The 26,699-nt window shown below is 35.1% G+C and overlaps 1 protein-coding gene across 1 annotated transcript in view; it reads left to right on the forward strand.

The window, feature by feature from the left end:
* The window catches only part of USP32 (ubiquitin specific peptidase 32), a 263,795-nt gene that overhangs the window by 193,702 nt on the left and 43,394 nt on the right, over nt 1-26,699 (forward strand). Inside the window, 11 exon segments of the mRNA XM_020991809.2 lie at nt 4,838-4,955; nt 8,591-8,745; nt 11,288-11,369; nt 12,382-12,456; nt 16,083-16,221; nt 17,588-17,693; nt 19,153-19,326; nt 20,207-20,381; nt 21,255-21,406; nt 22,301-22,412; nt 24,160-24,368. Of these exon segments, the coding sequence (XP_020847468.1) occupies nt 4,838-4,955; nt 8,591-8,745; nt 11,288-11,369; nt 12,382-12,456; nt 16,083-16,221; nt 17,588-17,693; nt 19,153-19,326; nt 20,207-20,381; nt 21,255-21,406; nt 22,301-22,412; nt 24,160-24,368 (1,497 nt within the window).

The raw sequence follows: 26,699 nt of genomic DNA on the forward strand, positions 1-26,699 counted from the left end.
TTAGTGCTATATATTGGTGTGTAAAAATTGAGAGTTTCCTTCTCAAGCCCTTTTATTCCCATTAGACACAGACACTGGTGGCAGGAACTAGAGCTCACACTGTTATGAAATGTCTTTTTCTGGCATCTAGGCAGGGACATTGGCCTGGGGCATGAAAGACTAGAGTTGTAGTCCTGACTCTGCCATTCACAACTGTATTAGGATAGTCTTGTCACCTCTCTGGGCCCTAGTTTTCTCATCTATAAAATGAGGGGAGGGAGTAGATACCTTTAAGGGCCCTTCCAGCCTTGGTGGTTTTTCTGTCGTTTTTCTTCTTAAAATGAAGATTACACAAGCAATTTGCCAATAGTATGTAAATGTTTCCAGTTCTAGAAATCTTAGAAACTTGAACCTACTAAATTGTCTTCTGCCTTGCCCCTGTTTTTCAAGGCATACTATCATTTGACTTTGAACTTAGAGCATGTCACATGAAAATATTAGTGATCTGTCTCTACCAACATTTTAAATTATGGTAATAAAAGAAAAAACCCATTTGTTTGTGACTCCTTAGTGCCCTAGGGGCTTACTGTAACACTGTCCTGAGGGTACTTGGTGTACAGTTGTCTCAGTAGATGAGAGAAGATGACCTTGTAACAAGATGGTTTCGGTATATAGTAACTTTCTTCCTTTGTGTTGACATCCAGGCTAGACCTACCAATAGTCATATTGTTGTAGCAAGGTTTTGTATAATGTGAGTTAAATCAGCAAATGTGTTTAGTGCCTTTTCTGCAAGGCATTGGAGATACAAAGATAAAAGATCACGGATAACATATCTTTTTGGAGCTTACTTAGAATCTCGTATATGAATTAAAGTAGAATGTGATCATTGAAAAGATAGACGCCACATCCTGGATAAAAACAATTTGAGGAAGGAAAAATTATTTTCAGCTGAGGACATCAAGGAAGTTCTTAGTGGAGTCTGTATAAATGGTAGGATTGCACCATTAATCAAATTGCCTCTTTCTCCCTCTTCCTACTCCCGTAATAGTTATGTACAATAAAAGCTTGATATAACATCCTATAAATTACATGATAGTCCACATGGACATTAGTCACCATAGTGTTATTCCTCTCTCCTCAAACCTATTTTCTTCAAGTTCTACTCTATTTGATGTCAGGGCACCGAGATTTTACATGTTTTTATTGAATCTCTGAACCTTCATTGATCTTTACAAAAAATATTTCCCCTGTTCTTTTCCCTGGGGACATATTGCATTTAGGGTGGATATTTGTTATGAAAAGTGTATTATGAAAAGTGTTGCACTTGGAGTCAGGAAGACCTGGGATCAAATCCTGCTTCAGACACTTTTTAACTGTATGATTCTGGGCAGGTCACTTAACATCTAGGCCTCAGTTTCTTCATCTGTATAAAAAGGGTGTCAAATTCAATGACCTCTGAAGTCCCTTCCAGCTCTAACTTTATGATCTTATGTTTTTGTGATTTTGGGGGGGGTAACCAAATTAGATTCTCTAATTAGCTATTTCTTTATTTTAAATAGTATTTTATTTTTTCCAGTTATATGTAAAGACAATTTTTAACATTCATTTTTACAAAATTTTGAGTTCTGAATTGTTCTCCCTCCTTCTCCTCCCCTCTTCCTAAAATGGTACGTATTTCCCTATTAGTCATGTGAAAAAAGAAACAGACCAAAAGGGGGGGGTGGAAATGAAAAAAATGAAAGTGAAAGTAGTATGGTTCGATTTGCATTCAGAGTCCACCAGTTCTTTCTTTGGATATAAATAGCATTTTCCAGCATGAGTCCTTTTGAATTGTCTTAGATGATTGTATTGCTGAGAAGAGGTAAGTCATTCATAGTTGATCATCACACAGTGTTGCAGTTTTCCTGGTTCTCCTCATTTCACTTTGCATCAGTTCATATAAGTCTTTCTAGGTTTTTTCTGAAATCCACCTGCTTATCATTTCTTATTGCACAGTAGTATTCCATTACATTCATATACCACAGGTTGTTCAACCATTCCTCAATTGATGGGCATCCCCTCAATTTCCAGTGTTTTGCTACCACAAAAAGAGTTGCTTTAAATATTTTTGTTCATGTAGGCCCTTTTCCCTTTTTTATGATCTCTCTGGGATAGAGACCTAATAGTAGTATTATTGGATCAAAGGGTATTATGCACAGTTTGGTTGCCCTTTGGGCATACTTCCAGATTGCTCTCCAAAATGGTTGGATCAATTCACTACTCTACCAACAGTGCATTAGTGTCTGAATTTTCTCACGCTGTTCTTGCGATCTTAAAAATAAGGGCTGTATTAGTGTTGAGAGTATCAAGTAAATATTCCTTTCATTAAGTCATGTTAGCCTCTACTTGTTATAATGGTTGGCTTGACAAATTAATGGTATTCATTGTCTTTTTCTCTAAATTTAAGAAATAAGAACTTACCTAAATCAAAAGAATATAGAAAAGAACATGTTATGCCTTCCCAAGTTTAGGAATACTAAACATCAATATTATTTCTGAATAAAATGCCTTATTCCGGTTGAAACGAATAATACTCATCTTTGTACTTCTTGGAAAGGGAAAAAAATGGTTTGTAAATGAAAGGACTTGTTTGAATCTATTGTCTAGGTCTCTTGGGTGACATTATAACAAGTACATAGAAGAGAATAGTAACATAGTAGTAGCTAAAAATAGAAATGGTTTTGTCTTGAAGAGTTCACTAGTGCAATCTATAATTTGCTTATGAGATCCTGTGAGATCATAGAAAGTAAAACATGTTATATTACAAAACTACTTTATTAGCAGTTCAGATTCTGCCAGAGGTATGCTATTATGTAGTTTGATTCCTGAAGATTTTATAGTAATAGTGGTTTACCAAAATTCTGCCTACAACATTAGGAGTAATTAGGGTGGTTTTCCAGGTGCATATGCTTGCCTAAGGAAAGGAGGATTTTTCATTAGCATACATTGTTCTGAAGAGGAGTTGAGATGAATTTATAGATTTGAGGTTAAGTTGAAAAGACTCATATATTGAGTGATTCTGTTGACAGAGTGTAGAAAATTTAACATACAAAATAGTTTAAGAAGCAATCCTGATGCTTTAGTTTATAGCACTCTTTCTATCACTCATTAGTGTCTCCTCATGATATTCAGAAATGAACTGTTAAAGGAGTCATTAGTTCTCTGGAAAGAGAAAATACACGGTCATTTGTGGCTATTAGAAATTTTGTAGGACTTCAGTTTGCAAGATTTGGGATGTTAATCTTCCTGTCATTACAAAATCCTGAATTGACATCATCCTACCAAAATTACCATCTAATGGTAATCAATTTGCAGATCCTACATCATATATTTAGAGCTGGAAAACACCTTGGATACCAGTCCAACCCCCTTATTTTACAAATGAAAAAGGTGAGGCCCTGGAAGGTGAACATCAGCCCAAAGTCACATAGGAATTAAAACTCAGATGTCACATTTGAACCCAGGTCCTCTTAATCTAGAACTGTTGCTTTTGCCATTGTACCACTGAGCCTTAGGGGGAATCTCATGTCTCGTCTCTTAAACCTGTGTCAGCTGTGCCAGCAGTTGTAGTGATGTATCTTAGTGGCATAGGTTAGGATGATATTTTAGCATCTTGGTGGATAAAAGGTTATATGTGTAAGAAAAACTTTTTTTTTCCTTTAAAGCAGAAAGTTATCTATTTAAAAAACTTTATTTTGTGGCATTTGTAAGTATGTTTCAAATGTTACCACAAAGGATAAAGAATTTTGTAGGAATAGGAATAGATGTTTTTAAGTCAGAGTTCCTCTAGGAAACTAATACAGTCATATTGTAGATATTTGTGTATGTGGTGTACACACCTAAACTGTAAGCTCCTTCAAGTCAGGAACCTTATGTTATATAATTTAGTATCATAAACAGTGCACAGCCTGTGGTAGGTACTCAATAAATATCACAGATAAATGACTTGAATTTGACAAAGCAATAACACTGACTTCTGGTGCCTGCTTTTGCTTCTCTTTTGTGGCTATCTGGAGTCTTAGAGTAACTTAGAGGAAATATAAAGTTATCTAAGTATTTTTATTGAATCTCTATCACCCTTGGTAAAATCTGTCAGAAACTGCCTTTCTGTAGATGCATAACTCAAATCTCACTCCTCTTCATCGCACCCTCCACCACTGCCTCACTTAACCTCAGTAGAGGACATTAAATTTAGTAAAACTTCATTCTATTCTTTTCCTATTCCCATGATGCTTTCACATGTTGTTTTTCCCTTATCCTTTCTAAATGTCACTCAGTCATCAGTAGCAGATGCCCTGTTTGAGTTATTGGCCCTTGTTCATTAATTAGCATTATCAGAATACTCCTGTCCCATCTCTGCAAAAAGTGAGCTTCACATGGAAACATCTTTGAATTCATATCTAGATCCTATTGCCCTTTACCCCTTGACGGTAGCTTTTGTTAGTTCTCCTTACCGTCTTTTTCATCTTCTATTCTTTAGACGAACCTGTTTCCCATTTCTTACCTTTTGTAACCTTTCCTTAAAGAGTCATTTCATCTTGATCCTGAGGTGAAAAAAAGTACCCTAAATCAGAACCAGGCAAATCCTGGATGCCAGTTTCCCCTTGGCACTTAATACTTGGAACAAGCTGCAAGGGAAAGGGTAATAAAAGGGTAGAAGGGATTATCGTACCAGTGGTTTTCCACCCCACAAGTAGGCTTTCTTTCAGTGCCTGTTTAAGATGGTCTTTATCCCCTACTTAATTATGTATAAAGTCTAATTTGCTTATAATTCTCATTAGTAGCAGATGCTCATTTATATTAATTTTCAAAATACCAGGTGATCAAGAATAGCAAAACGGACCTCCCAGAGCTAGAATTGTTTCCTCGTTATCTTCTCTTTCTGAGACAGCAACCTGCCACCCGGACACAGCAGTCCAACATCTGGGTGAATATGGGTATGATGAGCCTGAGAATGTTTCCTCAACATTTACCTAGAGGTAACTTAAGAATGCAGCAAGAATACAGTACATTTTCTCAAAAGTGAAAAGCAAGTTGCTCCAAGTCTGGTGCCACTGTGCTGATATGCGTTCCCATCTGCTTTCATGCAAAATCATTAAATACTCTAATATATGGGGCTTAGATCTAAGATCATGCACAAGTATGAGTTAGGTAGAATAGGAAGTACAGCAGAAACAAAGCTGAAACAGGGTCAAGTTTGTATAAGCACTTAAATATTTCTTAATAATACCACCTACCTTCCAAAAGTTCTTGTGAAGATCGAAAGAGATATTTATAAAGCACTTTGCAAACCTTAAAGTGCTATAAAAATGCTATTATTATTCCCCTCTGCAGTCATTATTGTGATAAACGGTCCCTAACCTCTTAAAACTTTTCCACTTTACCCATATGCATAGCTCGGTAATCCCTTTGGCAGTAGCACTTTTAAGTACTGAGGATAACACCTACAATAATTTCCTGATGATAGTTAAGAATCTGTAACAACATCAGTTTTGTTGTTCATCAGTCTAAACATTAGTCAGATTAACAAGATAACAGTCTAGGTTGAGAAAAGTTCTGTTCTTAAACTTGAAAGATATGCTGTCATTGATAAACAAATATAGTGCATTCTCTTAGACCTCTCATCATATTGAGTTGATTTTTTAAAAAAAAATTATAGATTAGAAATATGCAAAAAAGCACTAATTCCAGTGTATTGTAGAGGTGAAAGGACACGTTTGTGACAGTGGAAGTGACCAGACTTATTTTTTTAAATTCCCAAGCTTATCATAATCCTGTGTAAATATTTCTCCATTTTAATTTCTGGGATTCAATATATACTAACTTTGCTATTGTTTAAGGTTAAAATCAGCACACTTCCTACTGGCATTCTTACATTAAAGAAACAACAGTAAACAACCATCTAACCCTTTAATTTTTGTGTCTGGTGGTCATATAGCCACAAGGTTCTTTGTTTAGTCAAAGGGTTCCTGTGAAAAACAATCCTTGTGTCTACTTACTATAATATTGAATTTTTAATATCAGTGATAGGCATAATTTACTTTTATTATTCACCCTGCCAAATGTATGTTATTCTAAAGTTGTGAAAACAATTGTATTATGGAGCATCCTTTTGTATTGAGTTGGCAGACTTTGGATTTTTCTCCATTACCAGGAATTCATGTTATGGAATAAAATTCAACAGTAAAATTAAATATAAGGGGAAAACTTCTTTTGAACTGAATACAGTGCAATCAATGCTATCCCAACCCTGGAAACTCCAGAGCATGATAACTTTATTTATGTAAAACTTATTTAGAAGTGACTTTCTTATTTTATGTAAAGGCCCCTCTATATATGCCATCCCTTTTGAAGGTCAATTATATTAAACTTTGCCTTTAAGAAGAAGTGAAATGAAGAGAAACAGTAAAATGGCATCAATAAAATCTGTTCTCTACTATATATTCTTGACAAATTATGGTTTCATTAAACTTTCTCTCAAATTAAATGGATATCATTGGCCTTCTCTAGCACATAATATAATCCTATATTTTTTGCTATCAATCTAGAATAGAAATTAGGCATTTACAGTATTGCTCTTTAGTAAGTTTTCTTTACAAGTCTTGTGCTGATCCTAGATTTTTGCTGCTTTTATAAATTCTGCTAGATTAGTGGAAGCCAACCAAAGGCATGAAATTACATGTAATCAGTGGCTGCCTGCTTGAAGAGTTTTGCTACTGAAACTATCTAGCACCCGAATAATTTTGAGTATTTGGCTTATGACTATGGAGATTGTTTGGTGTGGACATTGGAAAATGCTTCTTATTCTTATTAATGGATAGTTCTGATGTGCCAAATTTGTTCTTAATTCAAAATTTTGCTCCGCACTAATTATTTGTTAAATTGATTATTAATCTTGTTGAAGTTTACAAGAATTTGCTTTCTTGCTGTAATCTTATAACTAATCCTCTCATCTATAATTGCAGAGATTTGCTCTTTTTCTTTAAGAAGTTATCCTTTGCTCTCTGAAGGTAAAAGGAGTGCTTTATTTTTTGTTGTTGAGAAATTTTTAAATTTGGTTTTGCTCCTTTTACTATAGCATTCATCATTCTCTCACTCCATTTTATTATTGTTGTTTATTTGATTATTGTGTTCCTTTTGAGATTGTGGGTGTTAAACACTGCTGCTGTTTATGACTTAGTCATACTCTTCATTACAGAAAAGGCTGTGGCAGTGTATCTCATACAAGTGAATTCTTTTAAGAAAAGTATATGATATGTATGCTTCGGGTACAATTTTCCTCAGTTTTCCCCTTATTTATTTAGCTATTCATTGGACAAGCTAGCTAGTGCCACTGCTGGAACCTTTACCTGGGTACAGCGTTAATGTGGCTAATTAAAGAATTAATAGTACGAATCAGAAACTGGAATCATAGTCATCTTCAAGAAAGACAGCACTGATGTGTTGTTATATTTTTATTTTCAGTTGTAGAAAAATTAATCTTCAAAGGGGTGTAATAAATTTTGTTACTTTTTATTTTTTATTTATTATCTGTGTTGTTTTTTGTCTATTTGGAGGCTAAGTATCAGGCTAGATTTTGTTAAGAAAGGTTTTTAGTAATGTAGCTATTTCACATGGTGTTCATTGTAAGTTTAATAACCTATGTGATTTTCTCTAACTTTTTGTCAAAATCTTGCCTTAACTCATTCCACTATTCCTCCTTTCAAGTCCCCGACTAGGCTTGGGGTAGTCCTCAGAAGTTTTTTTTTTCTATTATTGTTGTATTGTATTTTCACCTCAAGCTCCTTTGAAACTGTATCATGTCAGTCATTCACTTAGGAACATCGATCTAGAGCTGAGAGGCCATCTCTTCTTAGATCTAGACCTCAGAGGCCATCTGTTCCAACTTTCTCATTGGAAGAAACTGGGCTACCTGACTACTTACCTGATGTCACACAGTAGTAAGTGGCAGAGGCAGTTCATCTAACTCCAAAGTCTGTACCCTTTCCACTATACCAAGCTTCCTCCCGTAGCAATTGAGGATTGATATATTGTAAAGAGAACTTCTCATTTTGCCCTTGAGACAAAGTATACTATATACCCAGATCAGGACCAAACATCCTTAATTTTAAATAATATTTTCCATTCCCATAAGATTTTACTATTCCAGAAGGGAGTTAAGCAATTTAGAAGAGTAATGTTACTAGAAATTTGACTTATTTTGATAAAGTGTGACTTAAGTCAGCCCTATTTATTTTTTTCAGGCATTAGCCAAAGTCTTAAGGAAGAAAATACAGCTTCCAAGCAGTACCGTATTTCTTTAGGCCTTGATACTGCATGTTTTTTAGACTAAAAATACCCTGGGGCTTCTGTTGTTTTCTCTTCCAGAGGTATGACTTTTGTCCACTTCTTGAAAGTGTAGTCTCCTCCCCTGTGTCTGTCTTCAACTTAAAACTTTTGTCTCATGCATGAAATATTTTCATCCGGGAGCTCTCATTTGTGATTATTGTTTCCTAAGCTAATATTTTAATTGTTGAGATGAATATTTTTTGACACCTGCATTTTTTCTTTATTGTGATTATGATGACCACAGGGAATGTGCCTTCTCCCAATGCTCCTTTAAAGCGAGTGTTAGCCTACACAGGCTGTTTTAGTAGGATGCAAACCATCAAAGAAATTCATGAGTATCTGTCTCAGAGGTTACGCATCAAAGAGGAGGACATGCGCCTGTGGTTATACAATAGTGAGGTAAGAATGTGTAAAGGTGGTTATGAATCAACCATGTCACGTGTTAAAAACATTTATTCAATATTTACTAGTCATCAACTATGTATGAGATGCTAGAGATAAAATGAAAAAATGAAAATCATTACTGTTCTTAAGGAAAAGGATTTCACTGGGAAGAGACCAGAGGTGGGACAATCTGTTGTTCTAAGCTTTAAGGTTTATATGTGCACTTGCAGAGATGGAGAGGGTAAGACAAGATTTGGAAACTGCAAGTTGTCTATTTAGGCTTGGCAGCCTCCCACCCTCCCACTTTGTTTTGCCTTCTCTCTCTCTTCAGGAAGAAAAGTATTAGGAAATAAGACTATGAAAGTATGAGATGATACAGGGCCTTAAGTGCAGAGATAAAGAATTTATATTTTATTGAATGAATGAACATTTATTAAGTACTTACTATGTATCCAGCACTTTGCTAAGTTCTGGGGATACAAATAGAAAAATCCAGACAGCCCCTGATATCAAAGAGCATGCTCTCGTAATTGGAGGGGACAACATGTAAAAGAAGATTCCATTGCAGGGCAAATGAAGAGGCCCTTGGGGTCCTTAGGTTACATAAATAAGTGAAATAACAGTACCACAGGACTGAAGGGTTTAGAGTCAGGGAAAATGGTTAAGTCTGGAAAATGTTGGAAGTCAGTGGCAGTGCAAGTGGAAAGGCCTGCCAGTCTTACCTGTCAGTGGAAGAGATGGAATCATTGAATCTCATCCCATTATTCTGTAATAATAATTATCATCATTTATTAGGAGTAGGTAGTTGGATAAGGCCAGATGTTTTTGAGCAGAGCAGTGACATGCTTGGACTGGTGCAGTGTGAAGTATTATTGGCAGCAGAATTTAGAAGTAGTACCATCTAGAGGAGAGACTTGAAAAAGGGAGACCAAGAATGGTAGTCAGGGAGGGAAATAATAATGCCTGAACTAGGCTGATGGTGGCAGTAAAAGAGTGAAAGATGTAATGAATATGAGAGAGATTTTTTAGGTAGAAAAGGATTCAGCAACTTATGGAATGATAGAAAGGGTTAAGGGCAATTCTTATGGATTAAGCCTTTGTAGTTAGGAGAATTGTGATATCATTAATAGAAGGAGAGAATTTAAGAGGAAGAACAGGTTGTAGAGAGGAAATGATGAGTTTAAGTTTTCTTTAGGAAATGGGGGGCTCTGGAGATCAGGAATAAAGATAAATATTTGGAAATTACAAATAGACGCAATACTTGAAGTTGTGGATGGTGAATGAGATCCAAGATTCACAGGGTTAAGGTTTTTGTTCATAATAGTTCTCATTCTGTAGCATGTGTCTACCCTGAACCAGAACTTGAATATATACATAGGTTTACCTGTCATCTAGGCCTTGCCAAATGACACTTGAGGCTATTAAAAGTGTCTGTTTTAAAAATTAGCCAAGGGGTATTGTTTAAGAGTGATATAGCTCCCAGCAATAGAGAGATGGTAGTCCTTTCTCTGTAGTCTGCTTTGGAAAGACCACTTCTGGAGCATTTTAGTTTAAAGAACTTGATATGTTGTAAAATGTACAAGGAAGGACAACCAAGATAATGAGGAGCCTTATATTCATGCCATATTATGATAAGTTGAAGCCTGGAGAAAGAAGACTCTTAGAGAGAATAGGGAGACATGATAACTGTCTTCAGGTATTTGAAAAACTGTCTCATGGAAGGAAGATGAGTCTATTTGCTCCGGAGGACAGAACCAGGAACATTTAGAAAGAAGTTGCAAAGAGGAACATTTAGGTTTGATGTAAGGAAGAAATTCCTAATGATTAGCTTTATCCATAATTAATTAGATGGGCTTCCTCTAGAGGTAGTAGGTTTTCCCTCCTTGAAAGTCTTCATGTGAAAGCTGGATATCTTTTTGTTCAGATATGTTACAAGGTGAATTCTTTTTCGTGTATGGGCCAAACTAGCTGCCCACTTCAGTCTTTTCCAACTCTGACATTCTGTGATATGTTTTGTAATGCCTAGGGAGAGTAGGCCTTATATTTGAGCATGAATATACTTGTTAAATCTTCTCTTTTTAGTTCTTTTTTCTTTTCACCTCCTTTGGTCACCTTTCTTTGATTTCCTTTTAAAAGTTAACAAGCTGTGTGTTTTTAAAAGTGTGAAAGGAAGTAACTTATTAAAGAGAATGTCTGTTATTATTGTTGTTGTTATATAGAGTACATCACATTTAGTGTAGTTTTTTTACTTTTGAGTATCTGATTAAACTTGATTTCTGTACATTTTTCTTTTTCAATCAAAATCAGAGTGAACTTTGACTTTGTATATGGTGAATTATAAATATTGTGATGCTTTCCAATGTGATTTTTGTTTTAGACACAGAGATAGAGACTAAATAACTTACTTGCTCTCACATAAACAGCAGTATGCAACTATGTTGTATCAGATTTCTATGACTAGAATTATGTGAATGAAGTTTTAAATGGTCACATTCATTAGGAGAGATTATGCTTAAATATAAAGAAATCTTCAAAAGTAATTTCCTTTTTCTTACAGAACTACCTTACTCTTCTGGATGATGAAGACCATATGTTAGAATATCTGAAAATTCAGGATGAACAGCACTTAGTTATTGAAGGTAGAAGCCTACAACATGTTGATATTGAGGGTGGGACAAGGGAAGTATAAGGATCCAAGGTTTCTTCCTATTCAGCATGTTATTTTATCTTATTTTTCAAGAGAATTAATTTATAGTTGGTAATTTTCTTATGTTAAAGAAATTTCTAAAATACATGAGATCCTAGAGCAAACCTTTAAAAATACTTCTCAGGTTTTTAAAAATAAATTACAGAAAATTTTATTATTTGAAAAAAAAATACCTCTTGCAGCTCTTGCTGGATTCTGTAAAAAGTAAATGCTTAATTAGAAACTTAATATTAAATATCCAGGCAGATAGCTAGATACATTAAAAAATTTTTTTTAAAAAACAGACACATTCAGATAAGATGTCCTTTGAAGATTGACAGATGATTTAATTCCTGTTAGCCTGAAAAATGCCAGCAACCATTTATTGAGGTTTTAGATTTTTGGATTTCTTGGAATTCAGGGATAAGGGGATCTGTTGTAAGCTTACTAGCATTGCATCCATACAGACCAGCAACCAACAGACTTACTTTTATCTTTTTTCCTTCAGATTGTATTAAACAAATAAGCAACCCATTCTTTGCTCCCTGCTTGCTACATGGAAGTGTTTATATTAAGATAGGCAGGTACAATACCTCACACATTGACACTTAAAGTAATGTGTTTTTAAGGTAAAGTGTAAATATTACTTTTCAGCTTAAACCCCTTTTTTAGATAGATATAATGCTGATTTTATTTTTAGCATTTAGTTCATTGTATAGTTCATTATTAACCCTAACTTAAATACCTGTACCATATCCAACAGTACAGACAAAAGTAGAAAGAAATGAAAATGAAAAATAACTTCCCATTGCCAACATTTACTTTATTTTCCATTTTTGTCATTTTTTTAAGGTATAGATTGATTTAGAGAAAGGAAACTTTTATCTCCTCTCCCATGTAGGGGATTGAGTTGCATGACTTAGAGTACATGAGGAATGAATGCATTAATATCTTTTTCTTTCTAGTGCGGAACAAAGATATGAGCTGGCCAGAAGAGATGTCATTTATAGCAAATAGTAGTAAGATAGACAGACACAAAGGTAAGTCTCTGGTGTGTTTAATGTCTCTAACATGTAAACTAAAATCTGCATGAAAGGAGGGTAAGAAATTGGTGTTTATAATGGATTGATTCCATAGTACATTTAGATAATGTTAAACTGGTTTATTACTTTGTTTATACTTTTCTACCATTCTTGAAGACTATAGAGTTAGAAGCCATGAAAAAACTAGCTTTTTCATTTTTATAAACAGTTGTATATATATACTTCTGATGCAGCATTTTGTTTTAAATGGAATGTTTATTGAGTATTTGCTATATGAAGGGCACTGTCCTTGGTGCCAAGGAAAATACAAAGATAAGAGATAAAGTTCCTGCTTTGAAATTAGTAACAATTCCTACACCTAGAAATTGAATTCACTTTTTATTAAATCAGCCACATAATCTTTGCCTTGAATGTCATCCATTTTTAAGAAGAGTGATGTGTGAATTATTGAAAAGTAAATGCAATATTAATTACTAAATGCTAATTTACTTTAATAAATACTAATTACTAAAGTGATTACTGAATCTGGGGCAGAAAATAATATGGATTATACACACTGCCCACTAAAGACTTTGCAGCAAATTCAGTGCAAAAATATTTTTTCTCATGGATTTTGTGAGGAGCTTTGGCTCCAGCTGCAGAAAAGGCAATGGAGGATGACCACTTGTGGTCCATGCTCATTTCTCTGAGTTGTAAAAATCCTTACAATAATTAGTGTTAGCAAAGTATGATATATACCTTTTTGATAAAAATGAATGTAATTTAACAAAATGTTATGATAGGCAAATTTAAAATTATTACTTTGACTATAATTGGATTCAGCTCACCTATTAAAAGCAAAGAGATTAGGAATTGAGCCAAAAAAAAAAAAGACCCCAACATGTTATTTAAAAGAAATATAGTATACATAGTAAAGGTAAAAATTCCCATTTAATTTCTCATGCCAACCTGTGCTATATCAAAACCACGATGGGGAAGATAGTGATGTGGAAAGGATAACTGTATTATCCCCATTTTACAGATGAAGAAACTGAGGCAGACAGAGGTTAAATAACTTGCCCAGAGTCAGAAAGCTGTTAACTGTCTTCAGGCAAGATTTGAACTCAGGCCTTTCACATTCCAAGATTTGTGTACTATCCACTGTACCACTTGGCTGTCTCTTTATTATTACTTAATTTTAAAAATTGTTAGGATAATTACATAGTATGACAAAAGGGGAGCCAGAGCCAAATCTCATATCTTATACTAAAATAAATTCCAGACAGATCTTTGATCTAAAAATTTTAAATAATAAAAAGAAGATATTAGAATATTATTCATCACAGTTATAAAAAAAAAGAAATTTATAAAGAACAATACAAGGCATTTGATTATATACAAATCTCTTCAGCTGTGGTATACCGTATTTCACCACATAATCCTCACAGATTCTATGCCAAATTTTTTTTTGAGTGGGGTGCCAGTATTACTTGTCTTTTAGTTTCCTCCAGTCATTCACCAACTTTTCATTCCCTGAAAATGTCTTTCTGCAGCTCTGTTTCCAAGCTATTCAGTGAACATAATCACTTTCAGCTTGAAGCCCACAGAATAGTTTTTATATTTACCCAGGGTGTGATGATTATGTGGTGAAACACGGATTTCAAGTTGAGGACCTTGGTTCAAAGCCAGCTCTGCTCACTTGCTCTTATAATTTTGTACAAGTCATTTAACTTATGTAGACCTGAGTTTCCTCATCAGTTAAATTAGAGGACTGGACTAAATTGTCTCTAAGCTCCCTTCCATATAAAAATACCATAATCCTACAGAAGAGGTCTCATACTACCAAAAGTAATCCATATAGTATAAAAGGGAAAACTCTGTTATGGAGAGGCTAATCTTGGCAATAAATACTTCTGATAAAAGTTTGGTATCTGAATGAAATATTAAAGTATCCAAGGAATAGTTGGACTATATAAGAAATTCATACAGGTTTATAAGAATAAGACCCATTCCCATCACCAAATAAATGATCAGAAGATAAAAACAGACAATTTTTGATATGATACAAAAAATTATTAATAGCTATATGAGAAAATATACATACTCTTTAATAGTTAGAAAAATGCTAATTAAAGCAATATAGGATACCATCTTATATGCATAAATAGATAAAATTAAATTTAAAATTATAAAGCTTAGAATTAGCAAGTCTGTATAAAAGCTTTTGTTGCTTGATCCACAAGTATTTTTTTTAAGCAGCATAGAATGATATAAGACTTTAAAAGCTGTTTATACCTTTACCAATGATCCCATTGTTTCAACTAGGGATATTACTGATAAAAAAAAATTCATTTGTATAAAAATATTTTGGCAGCCTTAATAATAGCTAGTATTTATATAGTGCTTTAAGATGTGCAAAGTGCTGTAATTATTATTATTATTAATATTTTAGTTAACATGTATATAGTACTTACTATGTGCCAAGTACTGTCCTATGTACTTTACAATTATTAGTTCATTTGATCCTCATAACAATCCTGGGATATAGGTGCTATTATTGTCCCCTTTTTTACAAATGAGGAAACTGAGGCAAACAGAGATTAAGTGACTTGACCAGGATTACACAGCTAGTAAGTGTCTGAGGGTGGATTTGAACTCAGGTTTTCCTGACTCTAGGTCCAGCATTTTATCCACTGAACCACCTAGTTGTCTTTATCCAACAAATAATTGGAATATATGGTTCATAATAACAACAAAAATTAAAAACTCAAGTGATAAAATTGTGATCTTGTTAAACAGTTCATTGGCATATGATTGTAATAGATTATTATGTATACCACAAGAAATGACAGATATGATGAGTAAAGAGAAATATTAATCCAGGAGTTGTATATATAATCCCTATATATCCCTGCTATTAGAGCGGCTTAGACTGATTGGTCACTTGAGCTGAGGAGTTCAGAGCTAAAGTGGGCTAGACATATCACATGACCACACTAAGTCCAATTTTAATATGCTGAGCCTTGAGAAGTGGAGTGGGGTAGAGGGTGGGGATCATCCTGCCAAAGGAGAAATTAACAAGTCCAATTTGGAAACCAAGCTGATTAAACTCCCAGGCCTATCTATTGTTATTGGCATCAGGCCCATGAGTGGCCAATATGCTTCCAGCCTCAGCGGGATAGGAGAGTATTCTCCAAAAGGAAAAAAAAAGAAAGAAAGAAAGAAACATAGAAAGTGGCAGCACTTACAGGAATTAATACAAAGCGAAGAGGGTACAATCACATAATCATGTTGATTATAACTAGGTAAAAAAAATGAAATCTAGAAAATATACAAAAAACTGAGGATGCAGGAAAGAGGTTGCATATAAACAGGACAAGTCTGTTACTACTTTGTTTGGTGTATTTTACATATTTTTAAAACTGAAAATATTAGAAGGTTATGATTTTACATAAAAATATTAATTTTGTGTATTTCATGATTGATATTTGGTTGTTGAGATTATGATTTTTAAATTCTTAAATTACAAGCTCTCAGTGATTGTTTTGAATACAGGATGTGCTGTGTTCTGTGACATATTAACTACTAGACTTATGTTTTAGTTTTTTGGGCTTTTTGTTTTGTTTTGTTTTGTTTTGCTGTAGTTCCCACAGAGAAAGGAGCCACTGGCTTAAGTAACCTGGGAAATACATGTTTTATGAACTCCAGCATCCAGTGCGTCAGTAATACACAGCCACTAACTCAGTATTTCATCTCAGGGAGACATCTTTATGAACTCAACAGGTAATTATTATCTAATACATTCCCTCTCAAATATGCTTGATATAAATCCCATTATAACCTAAATTCCCTTCTTTCCTCCCATACCTCAAAAAAATTATTAAAACTGAGTAAAATCCAATTAACATTTAGGGGATAGTGGGAGGACACATTTTTAACATAAAAAATGCTGTGTGTGTGTGTGTGTGTGTGTGTGTGTAAAACCAAAAACTAGCATTACTTGCAAAGAATGGTAAATCCCAAAAAGGAAGGATGCCTCCCTCCCAACTGCTGTTTGACATAAGGGATAGAGGTGACTAAATGGAAAAATAGACAATTTAAATTACATAAAATTGAAAAACTTCTGTATGAGCAAATTCAATGCAGCAGGAGTAATGAAGGAAACTATCAATTGGGAAAAATATTTTCATAAAACATCTCAAGAAAAAGGTCTGCTATCCAAGATATAGCGGGAATTAATTCAAGTGTATTAAGACCAATAGCCATTCCCCAATAGGTACAAATGGTCAATTAATTTAAACAAGAAGTTCTCCAAAAAATAAAATGACTCGCCATAAAAAAAAATCACGCCTAAAAAATTGGCAAGAGACAGGAAGAGTCAATGTTGGAGAGGCTACAAGAAGGCAGGCATTTCAGCACACTTTTGGCAGAATTGAAAATTGGTCCAACCCCTTAGAAACAAATGTTCAGAATTATATGAAGTGATTAAGCTATTGATTCCTGCTGACCCTTAGATTCCAAAGAGGTCAGCAGCCAAAGGAAAGGTCCCATGTGCTCATAACAACACTCTTTGTGGAAACTGGTAGCAAAGTGGGTGTGTCTTGATTGAGAACTGGCTAAACAAATTGTGGTATATGAATGTAGTGGAATATTACTGTACCATAAGAAATAATGAATATGAAGAATTTAAGCTTGGAAAGTCTTACAGGAACTGATGTGTAGAGTAAAGAGAACTAGGAAATTAGCACACACAGTAACTCCAATAATGTAAAATGACAAGGACAATAAAATAATGCTGAATGCTCTTATCATTATGATGACCAATTTTGTCTCTAGAGGAGAAAAGAAATGTATTGGAGAGGCAGGGACTATGGGTGTGGAGTACGTGTGCTGTCAGATGAAGGCTCCTTGTTGTTTGGTTCTATTAATAGTTTTTCTTTTCCTTTGTTAAAAAGACTCACTTTGGTGTATATCTAGAAATTACTGATGTCAGAGTAAAAACCTTCAATAAAACTTTTTAAAAAATAAGAATAAAGTGTTGGTCTGAAGAATAGGGGCTGTATAGGGCATAGTTGCACCCAAAAGCTTGTAAATTCTTTCCCTGAGGGGGAAAAGTCTTTTGTTATAAGAGTTACTCTCAAACTTCCAGGACCAATCCCATTGGGATGAAGGGTCACATGGCCAAGTGTTACGGGGATTTAGTACAGGAACTGTGGAGTGGAACACAAAAGAATGTTGCCCCCCTGAAGCTTCGGGTAAGTAGATTATGCTCTTAAAAGAATAACATTCCTGTCCTTCTTATAAGGTCTCTGTTCAGAATAGCTTTTCTATATATAGCTTTTCTTTTCAACACGTCAGCTTCCCAGTTCCTACGTTTTTTTCTTTTAAATGAATGTAATGGCTTCTGATGTTTTATTTATATTGAAGATACTGAACATTTATTGGCCTGGGGCAAGTGCCTTAACTTCTTATTCTTATTGTTCTCATTTGTAAAATGAAGAAATTGGACTAAGTGATCTCCAAGGTCCCGTCTAGATTTAGATTCCAATTGTAAATAAATCACTGTGCTAGGCTACACAGTTGCTTAATTCAGAATATATTTCATCACAAGCCTTTTAAGTATCTTATTTAAATATGTATAGTAACTTTTTGACAAAATGTGAAACTAAAAACCTTAGAAAATATAGGTATAGAAGAACCTTTTTATTAATATGATAAAAATTGTGTGTATAAAAGCAAAAGCTAGCATTATTTGCAGTGGGGAAAATACAAACCTTTTCAGTAAATACTGGGTTAAAGAAAGATATCCCTTTTTCCTTTTATTTTATTCCTGGAAATGCTAGCAGTAACAAGACAAGAGAAGGACATTAATAGCATAAATACAGGAAGAGAGGAGACAAAACTGTCCCTGTCTTCTGATGACATGGTTTACTTTAGAAAATCCTAGGGAAACAGCAAAGATGCTAATTGGTGTCCAGTCTTTTCATATGGGTTTCTTTTATTATTAGCAGTATGGCAGCTCTAAGGTAGGTTATATATGTGCTTCACAAGCTGTGAATGTAAAATAATCTTTTTTTTTTCTTTTTTTGGGCAATTGGGGTTAAGTGACTTGCCCCGAGTCACACAGCTAGTGGCGTGGCAAGTGTTTGGTCTGAGGCCGGATTTGAACTCAGGTCCTCCTGACTTCAGGGCTGGTGCTCTATCCATGGCACCACCTAGCTGCCCCAAAATAATCTTTCTTTACAAACAAGATTCATGGTATTTGGAATAGGATTAGATAAAAAGAATATTAATCCTATGGGTTACTGTCAACCAAGAAGTAGTTAGAGGATTTTTAATGTATTTTGGGTAATTATAATCTTCAAGAAACCAGCAGCTTTTAAAAATGAAATTAAAAGTTAGGATGTTATGTTAGAAATGTCAAATGTGAAAAAATATCCTGGTTGTCCTTGGTGAGTGAAAGAGAAAGCACATGAGACCTGTGTGCCTGAGCACTGGACAGGCTGTGCTGGAGTATTTTTTTATCAGCCAGAATACCTGATGCTTTGTCTAGGGCCATTTGTGGTCTAGGAAAATTTAGTAATTAGCATAAACATAGACAAACTATATAATACCTTCCCCACTTGCATGCAACATGGTCTGTTTTAATTGTGAAATGTTTTCAGGTGGACAGGACAAAACAGTGAATGACTTTAGTTTTTACTAATTTTATAGTGGACAATAGCAAAATATGCTCCCAGGTTTAATGGTTTCCAGCAGCAAGACTCCCAGGAACTTCTGGCTTTTCTCCTGGATGGTCTTCATGAAGATCTCAACCGAGTTCATGAGAAACCATATGTAGAACTGAAGGACAGTGATGGTCGTCCAGACTGGGAAGTGGCTGCAGAGGTTTGTCAGTAATCATTGCTATTTAATGCAAGCAGCCACTTAAATCATTTTGTTTACTGATTAAAAACCAGCCAACATGTTAAAAAAAATTTTATTACACGATTTAAAAAAACGTTTATTCCTTATATATAGTAAAACATCACCCTTCCTTCTAAAAGAGTAGGAAATTCCCTCAGTCCAGTGGCCATGTTATCATTTTTTCTAGCCAGACTTCAAGTAGAATTGCAGGGGGGAAAAAAACCCAAAAAATGACTAGATATTTGCTGAGATATTATGCCTTATGACTGAAGGGCATTTTTTTTTTACATCTTCATTGGCAGTTAAAGATATTAGCCCAACAGCATTTTAATGACCCCTGTGTAATTATGAAGGCCAAACTTGTGCCCAAAGAAGAGATGAAAAAATGTGTTTTCTTCCTTACTTTGCAGTAGTGGAAGACTATGGATATCAGATATTGCATATGCTGTCAGACTTGGTTAATGTGTTGGCTAGTTTTGCTAAGCTTTTTTTCTTTTTTAGTTTTTCATGCAGGGGATGGTTTCCTGCTTGGGGGAAAGGGGAGGTATAAGTTGGAAACTAAGGTGAAATTAAAAGTATATATCAATAAAAACTTTAAATTTAGAATATAAAATTATATAACCACTTAACTCTGGTTATTGCCATTTTTCTTTGCTTTCGTCAGACTTTTGAAATTTTTTATTTCCCACCCATATTTTAAATTGTTAGCATTTTGAAGGAATACATTTAAAGATTGTTACATGCTAAATGAAGATCCAAAATCATATTTCAGTTTCCTTGATGTCTGCCAGGTACTCAGTCTGAGTGAGGCATTTTTCCCTTTTCATGGTCATTAAACGTTCTCATCTCTATTTCGCCACAGGCCTGGGATAATCACCTGAGAAGGAATCGATCGATTGTTGTGGATTTATTCCATGGACAGCTAAGATCCCAAGTCAGATGTAAAACATGTGGGCACATAAGTGTTCGATTTGACCCTTTCAATTTTTTGTCTTTACCACTACCTATGGATAGTTACATGCACTTAGAAATAACAGGTGGGTCACATAGTTCTGAAGAATCAGTTAGTTCCAAAGAGTCATTTTATCTCATTTAAGCTTGATTGATGAGAAAAAGTAATGGTATGCTACATTCTAACAAGTATAAATATTTTACATACTTAATTTAGCTATCTAATTGCGTGCTGGGGGGTTGGAGGTGGGGCTGAATATTGCAACATTCAAGCTTCCATCTAGTGAAAAGGTTTGTCAAGGCTCTTCAAAAAAAGTGGTGCCATAGTCTTTTTTTAATCTTTCATTTATTTATTTATTTTTACTTTTTAGGCATTTGGGGTTAAGTGACTTGCCCAGGGTCACACAGTTAGTTAAGTGTCAAGTGTTTGGTCTGAGGTCAGATTGGAACTCAGGTCCTCCTGATTTCAGGGCCAGTGCTTTATCCTTTGTGCCACCTAGCTGCCCCCATATTTTCAATATGAAGGTAGCCTCTCTCCCCTATAATACTGAAAATATTAGTGGAGGCCGTCAGGGAGGTGTGAATAGTAAGAAGGAGATGTTCTAACACCATTTGTACTGATTGCACATATGGTATGCTTTAGTGTGCACCTATAAGCTTAGGATATTGGTTCATTTGTAGTTGTGGCTGTTGTATCTCTTTAGTTTCAGAATGTTAGAAACTGTGTTGGAAATCTTGCAGAAATTCTCAATCTGAGCTTATTTTTGGTGAATGGGAAAAAATTTCTTTTTTACTTTATTATTTTGACACCTAAATAGTGGAATACATGCTTAGGGCTGGGACAGGATAGATTCTGGGTCTCTAAATGTCCTATACTTACTTGCATAAGAAGCAAGTCTAGAAACATTGTTGGACTTGTAAGAAAACCCAAATTTTACTTATGATACCTCTTCTCCTAGTTATCAAGTTAGATGGTACTACTCCTGTGCGATATGGGCTAAGGCTGAACATGGATGAAAAGTACACAGGTCTGAAAAAGCAGCTAAGTGACCTCTGTGGACTTAAACCAGAACAGATTCTTCTTGCAGAAGTACATGGTTCTAACATAAAGGTAACAAAGTCTACTTATTCTTAGAATAATTTCCAGATTGTCATGCTTCGAAAGTCACATTTTTCTTGACATTCTCAAGGTTAAACACTAGTAGAATTCATCATTTTATTAAATGACCCAAAGAGGTAATGTGGATAAGATTTTTGATTTCTGTATTTTAAGTTATCTAAGCTAGCAACTTGAAAGTGTTGCCTAACATGTAATTTCATTGGTGGCACTATTCTTAAGAAAAAACAAGCCTCTAAGGCATATTCTGCTGCAAACTGTTTAAAATAAACCCTAGCTATGAGGCTAACGTGATAATGATGGGAGAATTTTTTCAGACGCTTCTAGGTATAACCTGTTTGAAAATTCCCCCCCACACACACACTATTTTCACTAGTACTCTTCCAAAGTTAGGATACCTTAAAGAATGTTTACAGTGCCTGCCTACCTTTTGAATACACTTAAATCTCCCCCCCCCCGCCCCGCCCCCGTTAGAATGGATTAAGGGAAATGGACATCATTGATCATTTCCTACAAAGAGGAGGAGTATAATCCAAATATATATTGCTTGCCATACATTGGTTTTCTTTCATTAGCATTGTTATCTTGGTCTAGGAATCAGAACAAATCCTCACCTTTCTGAAGTTTTAGGGTTTAAATGTTTGAGAACTCATATAATGATAGGGAACAAAATCTCATTGCAAATTACATTTTCCCTTCTATAGCTAATTGAGGGTATTAATTTTCTGCTAAGTTGTATTTCACTCATTTTATTAGATGTTGAAACAGCCAGCTTTTTTTTTATACTGGTGAGAACAAATATAGAACTCATATGATATAGTATCATAGAAATGATTTTTCAGTTTGTCTGAAACATCTTGCCATCTTCTCTAACTTATTTTTCCACAGAACTTTCCTCAGGACAACCAAAAGGTACGGCTCTCAATGAGTGGATTTTTGTGTGCATTTGAGATTCCTACCCCTGGATCCCCCACCTCAGCTTCAAGTCCAGTACAGACAGGTAAAATAAAATTAGAGTGCCCCGTCATTTTACAAATGAGGAAGCTAAGGGAGGCCCAGGGAGGTTAAATGACCTGTTTGGTGTCACATTGTGGCTAAAGTAGGGTTAGAAGAGAGGTCTCTTCACTAATGCAATGTTGGTGGAGCTGTGTACTGATGCAGCCATTCTGGAAAGCAATTTGGAACTATGTCCAAAGGGCTGCATACCCTGTTATCCAGCAATACCACTGCTAGGTCTATATCCCAAAGACATCCAAAAAAAGGGAAAAGGACTTATTTGTACAAAAATATTTATAGCAGCTCTTTTTGTGGTGGCTAAGAATTGGAGACCAAAGGAATGCGCATCACTTGAGGACTGGCTAAACAAGCTGTGGTATGTGATTGTAATGGAATATTATTGTGCTATAAGAAATGGCAAGCAGGATGACTTCAGAAAAATCTACATGAACTGATGCATGGTGAAGAGAACAGAACCAGGAGAGCATTATACACAGTAACAGCAATGTTGTTCGATGAAGAACTGTGAATGACTTCACTACAATACAGTATGATCCAAGACAATCCCAAAGGACTAATGATAAAGCATACTATTCTGCCTCCAGAGAAAGAACTGATACTGTTTGAATACAGACTGAAGCATGCTATTTTTTGCTTTCTTTCTTTGATTTTTTTCTTTCGTTTGAGTCTTTTTGTACAAAATGACTAGTATGGAAATGTTTTACATAATTGCACATGCATAACCTATATCTAAATGCTTACCGTCTCAGGGAGGGGGATGGGAAGAGAGGAAAGGGTAGAACTTGGAACTCAAAGCTTTGAATAAAAATATTAATTTTTTTAAAAAAAAAAAGAAGTCTCTTGACTCCCTATACAGTGCTACTATCATGGAAATAGGTAAGAAAGGGACTAACCAAATATCAGAAACTGTCTATAGATCTCAGAAAGTTAAAAATGATAAAAGAAAATTTGTAAATGGGATTTAATTTTTTTAAAGGGGGTAATGCAATGAAAAATTCCTTTTTTTTTTTCAGCTGTAATGTTTTTCTGGTTTTTTTTTCTCTTTTTTTGGTGAGGCAAACGGAGTTAAGTAACTTGCCCAGGGTCACACAGCTAAGAAGTGTCTGAGGCCGGATTTCAATTCAGGTCCTCCTGACTCCAGGGCTGGTGCTCTATCCACTGGGCCACCTAGCTGCCCCTGTTTTTTTTCTATTCTTTAGGTTGCTGATAACATAAATGCCTCTCATAATAAGTTACTTGAAGGCCAGGAAAAAAGTGTCTTATCTAAACTTTGTCTATCACTTGATACAGTGCTTTGCACACCACTGGCTTTTAATAAATGTTTATTGTTGTAATACCACCTAAAAATAGAATTTCAGAAAGTAAAGTCTTAAGTATTATAGAGATGCCATCTTCACTGGAACTTAATAGGAAGGATATATGTAGACTGGAGAATGGTTTAATATTGTATTTTGGCTTGGAAGAATAGAGAAACTCTGTTAGTAAAAAGCATCCTGGAAATGATTATGTTTGAAGGCTATAGCATGATGATGATGTAGGTTTTTGTATGGATCTTTATGGTATTCACTATTATTTAATCAATTGTATTATGGAAATAAGCCTGTGGGTTGCATTAGCAATTTTGCTTTCCGTCCAGTCATATCCATATAAAAGAGAACCACTTTGGGCAAGGAAAGCCCAAATATGGGTACCATGTATATATAATACTTTTCTTCTTTGTAAATTTATAGATTTCTCTGGCCCATCTACAAATGGAATGCTGAATATATCCACCAATGGGGATATGCTTCGACCAACTCTCATTCCCAATGGAATGCCAAACACTGTTGTGCCATGTGGAATTGAGAAGAACTTTGCAAATGGAATATTGAATGGCCACGTGACATCATTTCCTGACAGTCCTTTCATAGGTTACATCATTGCAATCCACAGAAAAATGGTTAGTTAAACGTTAAGGAGTATAGATTTGCTGGCATAATGGGCCTGGAGAGTTGCCTTTGTCTGAAAATGCTCTATTAAATTTATGTTCTTAAAATTATTCTGGATGATTAGAGTTAAAGATTTAGGATATGTAATGCCTGCAGTGGAAATGATTCTCCTTTGCTTAGGAATCAAATGGCAATTACAAGGCAAGCATTTTACAAGAAAGCATCCATCAGGTTTTACTAAACTAGGAGAGTTTAGGCTCATGTCACATAGTCTTGTAACTATATATTTCTCATCTTTTTGCTATTATAAGACAAACTTGTCCATAATCACTACCTCCTAGCCCCTGCCAAGAAATTATTGTGGCTATTCAGCAAATATTTTGTAAAGCGCCTTCTATATTTTAGGCACTGGGACTGCAAAGAAAAAAAATTTAAATCTCTGGCCTCAGTTTACATTCCTTTAGGAGGAATAGAACATGTACCCAGATAAATAAATACAAAATATTTATGAAGCAATTTCAAAAGTAAGAAATCATTAGCAACTTGGAAGGCCTCTCATGTAAGAGGTAGCATCTGTGTTGTTCTCTGAAGGAAGATAAGTGTTCTAAGAGATGGAGATGAGGATGAAGAACATTTCAAAGATGTGGGAACACTTGTACAAAATATGAAGGTGGGAGCTGTCATGTCATGTGCAGGAATAGCTGGTAGATATATTTGAATGGGGCAGAGAGTATGAAGGAAAATGATCTAAAATAACACTGGAAAATTATGTAGGAACCATACTGTGGAGAACTTTAAACATCAAACAGAAGGGTTTATTATATTTGAGCCTAGAATCACATAGATTGAAGGAAGATGAAAGAGAATCACATGGTTGGATCTACATTTTAGAAATATCAGTTCGTACCTGTATGCAGGTTGAACCAGAGCCAGAAGAATTTGGGAATAGGGAGACACCAGTTAAGAAGCTATTGCAGTAATCCAAGCAAGCAGTAATGAGCAGACTGAACTGGGATAGAAGCTGTGTGAGTAGAGGGGACAGATACAGAAGATGTTGTGAAAGTGGAATGATCAAGATTTGGCAGTTTGATTGGATGTAGTATAATTAGATTGCATATGGGGGAGAGGAAAGAGAGAAGAGTCTAGGGTGATTTCAAGGTTATAAAACTGGATGATTGGAAGGAAAGTGGTGCACTCAAAGGAAATATGGAAGGTTGGAATGGGGATACGTTTGGAAAGAAATATAATACCTATGAAGGGAAAATTGAAAAAAGGCCATTAGATTTGATAATTAAGAAGTCATTAGTAAGTTTGAAGAGAACAGTTTCAGTTTAATGATGAAGTCAGAAATCAGATTACAGAGGGCTTAGAAAAGAGGAAGAGGAGAAGAAGTAAAGAACCTAGTGTAGAGTATCGCCAAAAAGAAGAGGTGAAATATAGGATGATAGCTACCAAGAATGGATGGATCAGGGGAAAAAAGAGATGGGTGTGTTTGTAGGCACAAAGAAGGAGCAAGTAGATAACTAGAGATTGGATATTAAAAAGAGAATGGACAAGAAAATGGGGACCTTCTCCTGAAAAAGAGAGGAGATGATGAGATCAGGGATACATTAGAGGTTTTGGCCATGGTAAGGAGAAAAGCCATCTCTTTATCCAAGACTGGAGTAAAGGAGGAGATAATGTAGGCTAAGATATCTGTGTGTTGTGAGATGAGGAAGAAGAGAGAAAAGGTGGTTCTTAGCAAATGGCCTCAATCTTTTTGGTAAACTACGAGGCAAAGTATTAAACAGAAATGGGCTAAGAGGTCTAAAGGAGGCTTGAGGAGAGAAAGAGAAGGTTTAGAATTGCCACTGTAAAGAAGGGAATCGTTAGGGAGGAATAGAATGACTGCTTTGCTACATTGAAGGCCCAATTGATATTAAATAACATATATCTGTAGTGGATCCAATCAACACAGTTTTGTGATTTCCTCTAGCTCCATTCAGCAGGGCATGGAAAGGAATAAAGGAAGCACATGGTAGAAATAAGCTAGGGTTGGGGTTTGGCAAGGCATCAACAACCAAAGGACAAATAAATAAGGCATTTGAGAAGAGAGGATGGTATAGAGTTGAATTGTTTCACCAAAAGATTGAGATAGGGAAAGAAGGAGATTGTAGGCAGTGCAGGTGTGATTGCCTGGGAACGAACTGAGGGATGGGGAGGTCACAGTGAAGATTAAGAATAAGGGTAGGATGATAAAGGTGTAGGAAAAGATGGAATGATAAAAGATTATGATCAGGTAGTGGAATTTTGGAGTTCTTGAACATGGAAGTAGAAACAGTTGTGGTTGATGGCATGATAAA

This window comes from Phascolarctos cinereus, unplaced genomic scaffold, assembly GCF_003287225.1.
Source record: "Phascolarctos cinereus isolate Bilbo 61053 unplaced genomic scaffold, phaCin_HiC Scaffold_5;HRSCAF=322, whole genome shotgun sequence".
Lineage (NCBI taxonomy): Eukaryota > Metazoa > Chordata > Mammalia > Diprotodontia > Phascolarctidae > Phascolarctos > Phascolarctos cinereus.